This window comes from Convolutriloba macropyga, unplaced genomic scaffold (genome assembly GCF_964194025.1).
Source record: "Convolutriloba macropyga unplaced genomic scaffold, txConMacr16.3 SCAFFOLD_4064, whole genome shotgun sequence".
Lineage (NCBI taxonomy): Eukaryota > Metazoa > Xenacoelomorpha > Acoela > Convolutidae > Convolutriloba > Convolutriloba macropyga.
Window position 1 is genome coordinate 883 of NW_027451590.1, and position 7,958 is coordinate 8,840.

At 57.9% G+C, this 7,958-nt stretch overlaps 2 protein-coding genes across 2 annotated transcripts; both read left to right on the forward strand.

Moving 5' to 3' along the window:
* The first annotated feature begins 416 nt into the window (after positions 1-416).
* Positions 417-1,199, forward strand: LOC142356823 (uncharacterized). Its single transcript, XM_075408607.1, has 4 exons — positions 417-567; positions 691-740; positions 908-949; positions 1,073-1,199. The coding sequence occupies exons 1-4, from the start codon at positions 455-457 to the stop codon at positions 1,168-1,170; spliced, it is 303 nt and encodes a 100-aa protein (XP_075264722.1). The 5' UTR covers positions 417-454; the 3' UTR covers positions 1,171-1,199.
* An 84-nt stretch (positions 1,200-1,283) lies between these two features.
* Positions 1,284-4,124, forward strand: LOC142356822 (uncharacterized). Its single transcript, XM_075408606.1, has 10 exons — positions 1,284-1,387; positions 1,520-1,678; positions 1,782-1,861; positions 1,952-2,033; positions 2,150-2,260; positions 2,354-2,420; positions 2,715-2,778; positions 3,194-3,401; positions 3,796-3,867; positions 3,963-4,124. The coding sequence occupies exons 1-10, from the start codon at positions 1,373-1,375 to the stop codon at positions 4,122-4,124; spliced, it is 1,020 nt and encodes a 339-aa protein (XP_075264721.1). The 5' UTR covers positions 1,284-1,372.
* The last annotated feature ends 3,834 nt before the right edge of the window (positions 4,125-7,958 follow it).

Here is a 7,958-nt window from a genome sequence, read left to right on the forward strand (position 1 = left end):
TGTATTTAGTTGATACGCGTTGTATTATATTTTATTTCCTGCTGTCTACGGTTGCTTGCAAACGGTAATAAACGAGTGCTAAAAAGTAAAACTAGAAGGGGGTTAATACATCAAGAGTACTACTAGGTACTAGTACTACACTGCAGCAGGTACCTACCGGACCCTGATCTTTGCATGCACTAGGGACAGTACTGTACCCAGTACTGGCATGTGTGCGCGCCGGCCGCCTATAGATCTACGGATTACTCGTACTCGTACAATGCGTATGGATACCCCATGAGCATATGTATAGGCGAGACTCGAATCCGGAATATGGAGAGCAGGGAGTCTGGAGTTCGCTCGATCAACGTCGCAAGCAAGAAGCGCTTGGACATAGAGATATCTCGGGACAGACGGGAGGGTAAGGAGCTCACGAGAAAAGAATCTGTGAGGTTAAAACGGATCTCGGCTTTCAATGCCGAGAACTCACCCTGGCTCAGAAGAGCTTCCGTCCACTGCGGGCAGAGCGAGCTCAGCTAGGCCCTCGTCGGTGGCATCGGGCCGGTCTTCCCGGCGGTCGACCTACACGTGAGTCAGATGCTTGAAGGACTGCTGCGGAGTGCCTGGTAGTGCGACGCTGTAACCCGCCTTCTCTGGGATTGATGGATGAAACCAATCTCATCAAGTATTGACATTGCCACCGTTGCACAGGCATGCTTCAGCATCCGGTCGCGTAGGTAGGACGCAAGACACGTGGAGAGGTGAGGCAACGCCCAGTTTCGGTAGCACTGAAACAACACTCAATATGTATATCACGGCCGCACAGTGAGGGATTCTCGCAAGCGGTTTCCGTGGCCTTGGAGCCGCCTAGGTTTCCGGCAGTGTATTCCACTCTGACTACTATTACATTGCACCCACGTCGTACCAGAGAAGAAGTCCACTTCAAGCGCACGCCACGCGCACGACGAAGGTAAGCGCCCACCCAAGACTGGCAAGCACTGACACTCGTTTCTGCACGCGTTTCCCGTGCGAGTCAAGAACAACAGCTCTGGTTGTGCCACTGTTGAAGGGAGAAACTACTGTGTTCCCGCAGCCGAATTCCAGGAGGTACTTTCGGAGGTGCATAAAGCAGCAGCCGATTTGGACAGCGACTCGTGGATGTTCGAGGCTCCACGCTTCACCTATTCCTAAGTTGTTTCACGGTCAACCGCTGCCCCCGGCCCCCCTTTTCCTTCCAAGCGGGGGCTCCCACAAGTCAGCACAGCCCATTTGGCTTCCACCAAGCAGTGTTTAGCAGCCCAACAAGTTCCCACAAGCCAATTCCCTGCACGTTCTGCGGGACTTGCTGCGGCACCCTCCACCCCTGGCTAGGCTGACGAGGCAAGCCTCAAACATGTCTACAGAGGAGGTGTGTTTTGGGCTTCCCGAAAACGATGCTGAACAACATGCTGCATAGACCTCCAGGCTGACTGTGGGAGGGCTGAGAGTCAGAATTAGCTGTTCGCTTGGAAGGCCTATGAGCATCTTGGCTGTGCAGCAGGTGGACTACTCGGACGATGACTTTTCGTGGCTCCCGTCCCGGCAACCCCAGTGGCAAGCCCTCAAGTCCACTCCCATCCCAGTGGAACAGGTCGCAGTGGCCGCCCCAGCATACACCCTGCGGTACAGAGACATGCTCGGACTTCTCAAGTGCGTGCAGGTGAGGAGGGATGGCCGCCTCGTGTGTGACCGCGAGCGTCACTCTCTGGATGCCCCTTGCCGGTTCTTCTGCCAACTGATTGCCTGCGTTTGCTGTTGATTAGGCATCGGGAGAGAAGTCCAGGCGTGTTCTGGACCTCACTGCCGGCTTGATATCTGTCAACGCTGCGAGCTACACGGCGTGGTGAGTGAGGCAATCACGGGAGGAGGGGCCAAGGCCCGGAGCGCCGTGCTTGGCTGACGGCTCTTTTTGCCGCGGCTGATGTGTCTCTAGGGATCTGCGCTGGAGGTGCCTGTGCAAGTTGGTGGAAGACGAAGGGCCTGAGCTTCTTGACGCCGAGCTGGACTACATGCAGGTAACGCCGACATGCACCCAAACCAATTCATCGCCATCAGATGTGCGTTGGTTTCCTCGGCCTTCCCCACATTGTCACACCTGCAGAGCCCTCAGCCGGTGGCTGCCTGCCCCCAGGACATTGCCAACGTCAACGCCAAGAACTATCAGCTGTGGAACCACCGCCGCAAGTGTGCACTTCTCATTGGCGAAAAAGGGAAGGAGGCAGAGCTCGACTTCACAGCTGAGGTGGGGTCCCACCGCCAACAGCTACCGTCCCGCGACTGTGAGCCTTGCATGCCTTCAGCTGAGGCCGGTTTGCTGCCCTTCCTGGCGAGGCAGGTTCTTGTGGATGACGCAAAGAACTATCATGCATGGAGCCACCGCCAGGCGATAGTGACAGCTTTCGGTGCGGGCAACTTTGCTGCTGCTCCAGTCCTTCCGCCTTTCGTTGCTGTCGCGCGCAACGATGTCTGCATCCACGTCTTTCTCTCACGCTCTCGCCCTTGCCCCCATCTCTGCCCTCGAGCCCGATGGACCGAAACCCCACTGTGGCCTTGTCATCGCGAGTCGGCGAGCTGTGTTCTTGCAAGGCTGCACAGCACCATAGGGAGGGGGTCTCGTCAACTTGTGCCTGCAGCTGTTGCGTTTGTCTGAGTCTGCCCACTTTTTTGATTGCTGCGGTATCGGTCCTCGACCACAGGCTTGTGGGAGAAAGAGGAGCACTACACACGCACTGCGATCACCCTCGACGTCAGAAACAACAGGTGCAGGCGTGCGCGCCTCTCTTCCCCGTAGCTGGCCAGTGGCCGGATCCCTGCTTAGGGGTTGACAGGGGGGTGGAGAGGGGCAGAGACGCTCACGGGCAAGAGGGGGGTTTTGCCAACGGACGCATTCTCACATGTATGAGGCCAAAGAAGAGTTGTGGTTGGGAAGGGCAGGTTGCACATGTCCGGGAGGGGGAGCAAAGGATGGCAGAAATGGCCACGTCCAGTCCGCATGGGCTTGGCAGTGACTTCGGCGCCTCTGTCTGTCATCGGTTCATGGGTTTGAGCTCTGGAGCGTTATCTCGGGCTTGCGACGGCAGAATCACAAGAGACGTCCCTAGTGTCAATCATCCCATTCAAATCCAGCACTCCGTCGCGGGCGCTTGAGCACCGCTCACCGTTCCATGCCGTGCAGTGCATGGAGCCAACGCATGTACGTCTTGATGAATCGCCCGAGCAGCGACGGCGACATCGCCGCGCTGAGGGCGAGGGAAGTGGAGGAGGTTGTGCTGCCGGCCGTGCTGCTGGCTCCCGGGAACCCTTCTCCGTACAACTTCCTTCGAGGCCTGTACTCGGAGCTGGCGCCGGCCTCGCCTCTCTGCGGGGACGGGAACGTGCTGAAGGTGCGTGCCTTGGGGGGCAGGGCGGCGTCGGTTGATGGATCTGCCGAGGTTGGGTCCTGCCGGATCACCGGATGAGTAGAGAAGAGAGATAGATGGATAGACAGACAGAGAGAGTGGGTAGTGACACTGGGTCACCGCGGGAGGTGGAGTGTGAATTGTCAGCGGGTCATGGCCGGCTGAAAACTTCGGAGCAAACGGAGTCACTGTGACAGAGAGAGATGGGAGGCGCCGTGTGAAGCACTGAGGGAGCACTGGTGCCAGGGAGAGGCGAAAAGAGGGAGGCAAGCAGAATTGGCGGCGCAGATGTCACAGTGCCAAGGCCTCACGTGAGGAGTCGGGCCTGGCCCTGTATCCCATGCAACATCCCGCCTGCCTGTGGCGGCGAATCTTTCAGGTGGCGGAAGCGGCTCTTTCCAAGGATAAATCATGCGTTCCGGCGACAGAGCTGCTGGCGGACTTTTTCGTGGTGAGTGCTGTGCATGGCTCACCCATTGCCTGCCGTCTGGGCACCCCCGTTTCCTTTGCTGACGTCACCCGGGCCGCTCCCTGTCCACGCCAAAGGACCTTGCGACTGCAGGGGGTGTTGGGGCTACAGCAGCCAAGCAGGCGCTGGGGCTGTTCTCGGCGCTTGAAGTCATGGATCCCATCAGGGCGGGCTATTGGCTGCACCGCCGCACAGAAGTCGGGTTTGTGGCAGAGCAGGATGGGGCAAGCCTGAATTGAGCTCAGGGGGGGGGGGTGAATGGTGCGCTGTGGGGAGTGCAGGGCTACTACTGCACATCGCTAGTACTGTACAGCCGGCCGCTGCATGCCCTTCCTGCGCTGGATGGGATGCTGTCCTTCAAACTCAACACCTTTTGTGATGGGTTGGAACCCTCTGCCTCTTTTCTCTGCGGAGGGATTTGCAATCTGATAGGATTCCCTGGGGTAAGGCTGCCACAAGGATGTCTGCAGGCTGCTTGTAACGCAGTTCTCCTGCCTGTCCCTGTTGCCCGGAGCCCCCACCACCGCTGCATGCTGCCTAGTCCACCCCTGCCCACACGCGACGTGCCGCATCGTGCGAAGCCCTGCTGGCCTCTTCACTACGGTGCCCTGGGGCCAGGAGGGGGGCCGCACTGACATCAAGACATGGCTTCATCATACTGTTCTGGCGCACCTGCGCCCCCCTTTGCGGCACCGCGGCGCTGCCCCGTGCAATCCCCACGCTTGCAGCGCCCTTGGGCTTGCGATGTGCATGGCCGGTCACAGCTGTTGCTCACATATGTCTCAGATTGAAAGCTAACCGGGGTCACCGCTCAGTACTAGACCTCGACGCCAAGGGGCCGTGTCCTTCCCCGCCACAAATGCACGCCTGCCTGCGAACCACCGCTGCGTTGCTACCAGATGTCGACGCCGAGGGGCGGTGTCCTGTACCACAGCAGATGCCTGCCTGCGGGGCTGCTGTTGTGTTCGTGCGGGCAGCAGCGCACGCCGCGGAGTCCGTGCGGTTTCAGTCAAAGCCAGAAAACACGCCGTACTGGCGCCCTAAACGCTTCTCTTCCTCGACAAAGTTCTTTCCCCGGGAGGCCTGGCCAGCATCCCTCTTGCGCTTCTCCTGCATTGCACAGCGCCTGTGTGCGTGAGGCCAGAGCAAAGGCTGGCTGCGGTCTGTCCTTCCATGCATTGCCCGGCAAGTTTGCCTGAAGCGCCCACCTTGTGATTGAATGACTTGTCTTTATCTTTCCCTTTCTTGCTGCCACCAAACATTCGGTCCATCGCCGCGTCCCTCTCGTCCCTCCGGGCCTTGTAGTACTCCTCTTTCAGCTGCATAGACTTCCTCGAGATGGCGGCGCTCGCAGCGATGGCGGTGCTCGCGGCTTCCTGAGTTGCGGCACGATCCTGTGCCAACAGGTAAAACAGAGGGATTGAGTCGGTGATTTTCACCAGCAGCACGCCCCTTCATGGCCGCTCGTCCCGCTGCGGACGCCCAGGGGAAGGGCAAGGGATACCTGCGCAGACTCCTGCTCCGGTTCCATCTCTTTCTGAGAGGCTCCGTCACCCCTGCAAAAAGACAGGGCAGGAGAACACAGTCAGTGCCACTGCCAACCCAGCAGCCCTCATGGAATCCATGCAGGTTGTCGGGAAGGGCGGCGATCAATCTCTAGAGACTGCATTGCCCCATGACCGCTGGTGCGGCCGTGCCTTGCCACCGTGTCAGGGGCAAAAAGGGCCCGGCGCCCGTCCCCTGCAGTCCATGGTGTGACTCTGCGGCATACCCATCCACCCCTCTGCAGCCTGACTTTTCCTCAGCCATGGCCTTGGCCTGGCCTTCCAGCCGCATGCCAGTCACACGTGGAGGTGAGTGACCGCGGAATCCGCTGCTGTTCTGCTCCCTTCTCGCCACTCAGTGCGTACTGGACCTCACTTCCTTGCCCCTCCTTTGCTTGTCCTTTCCGAGGCTGCAGGCACCTCAGCTGTCCTGTTTGCCCCCCTCCCCACTCCTTCCCTGCAGTCCCCTGCGCTTAGGCCCAACAATGCAGCAGGAATGGGGCTCCAGCATACCATGCCCACTCTGACTGCCCAGCTTGCTTGGACTCGGGCATCAGAAGTACGCTCGGGCCAGACCTGGGGAAGCACTGTCTGCCTCAGCTTAGGCGCGCAAGCGTAGCATTTGTGGGCGGATGAGCGTCAGAGGGCCCGGGGGGGAGGCGGGGGGCGGGGCAATGACGACTGCCACTGGTGAGTGGGTGAAGGAAGGGGGGTATTGGTTGGTACCGGCCATGGGAAAATAGATGCAGAGAACGATTCACGGTTCGTGGATGCAAGCCCTCCTCTGCCTTCTTTGCCTGACGCTAAACCTGTCCACTCTTCCCCCTCCTGCCTGTCGCACTCTTCCCCTCCCCCTGCGGGTGTGCCTCGGGTGCCATAGACAGCGTGGAGTGTATACGCCTCAACCCCAAGATGTTCCTTCGTCTCTCGTTGACTCTTTGCTTGCCCGGAGACGAGGAATGGGGAGAGAGGAAGCAGACACGATGGCCAACGCAGCGTGTGGAAGACTGAAAGCAAGAGAGCCACCGGCTGTAAGGCGCCGAGCACAGGTGGCTATTGGAGGCTACAACCCACTTGTAGCCGCATCGCTCCAGCGTTTGCAGGTCTATCTTGCTTTTCGCCTTCTTGTTTACGGGCTCCTCTTGGTCTTGGTCCTGACGACCACACGGCAGTGCAGTGGTGAGTGAGATGCAGGGTGACAAACACGGGAATGGTCCTGCTGAGGCTGCGTTGGGTGACACATGCAACTCCCTGTCAGGCTGACAGCTCCTCCCACTCAACCTATAGAGCAAATGATCCTTGCAAACACCTCGGCAGAATCTTCATCGTCCGAGTCACTGCCAGACAGCTCTCCAAGAGCATCCATCCACTTCTTGCTTCTGTGCATGGAGAAATCACTTAGCGATATGTCCCACGACAGGTCAGCATGCCTGAAAGTGTCCTCAACGTGTCCAGCATGCAGCGAAGAGCAGAGAGAGGAGAGGGGTCGCACTTGGACATTGCGCAGCGACTGTAGAGACGTGCTGACGCTCAGGTGAGCGAACGGATGGCAACAGGCCAGACAGTGCCCGGCGTGCTTCTTCACACGAGCAGGCGGTTTCGGAACACTTGTAGATAGTTACGAGTACTGGCGAGTATATAGGCGGATCCTGAGCCTCGGCAAAGATGCGGGCTGGATATGAGGGAGTGGAGCTCCAATGCTCAGCAACGCCGCAGCTCAACACGACTGATCAAGCTTCCCGCACGAGACTCTTAGGTACCTACGCTGCCTACAGTACCTACATAGGTAGGTACCCTACAGGTAAGCTGGTGACGGGGTGACGGGGTCAAATTATATACGAAATGTGCAGCCCCACAGGTAAGCTAGTACACTTTACGAGTACGGTAGTAGGAGTGCACGTTGGGAAAGGTACCTACCTAGGTACCTACCTACGGCCTACCGGCCCGAAAGCACGCGCACTTGATCGATCACTGCGCCGGATACCTCTCACTGCAGTCTGCATGCGCATGTAGGTCTAGTAGGGTAGGGTATTTACTATTTACCTCGTACTCATGCGCGACAGGAGCCCAGACCGGCCGGCCGGGTTTCGGCCTGCGCATGCAGATGCGTCGGGTAGGGTACTCGTAAGTCGTAGCACATGAGTCGTAACTCATAGCGTAAAATCTGCACAATCTACACAATCTACATATAATATAGTGCATCCAAGTCCCCCACTTGGCCCAGGAGTATAAATATAGACCAAACCGGCTAATAATTATTATGAATTTTTAAAATACTTGTAGGGTACCTGGCTATTGTAGCTACCAGAACGTACTATCCCAATACGTGATCCGAATGTGGTCATGTAGGTATGTTCGATATCATTTCGGGGTTATCCGGATGATCTTCTGGGTGCGGTGGGTAACTGTCTGAGGCCTACTCGTAATGAGTCCATCCCGATAGCCCAACCGATTTATATATAGTAGCAGAACGGATCGGTCAAAGCAGAATTTGTTCGCAATATTTCCGTATATTTTGCGTGTATCCAT

Coding starts and splice junctions, on each gene's coding strand:
- LOC142356822 (XM_075408606.1), top strand. Junction 1,679..1,781: donor GACTTCTCAAGTGCGTGCAG/GTGAGGAGGGAT, acceptor GCTGTTGATTAG/GCATCGGGAGAGAAGTCCAG. Junction 2,261..2,353: donor AGCTCGACTTCACAGCTGAG/GTGGGGTCCCAC, acceptor CTGGCGAGGCAG/GTTCTTGTGGATGACGCAAA.
- LOC142356823 (XM_075408607.1), top strand. CDS start 455: ATGCCGAGAACTCACCCTGGCTCAGAAGAGCTTCCGTCCACTGCGGGC. Junction 741..907: donor GACGCAAGACACGTGGAGAG/GTGAGGCAACGC, acceptor ACGTCGTACCAG/AGAAGAAGTCCACTTCAAGC. Junction 950..1,072: donor ACGCCACGCGCACGACGAAG/GTAAGCGCCCAC, acceptor GTGTTCCCGCAG/CCGAATTCCAGGAGGTACTT.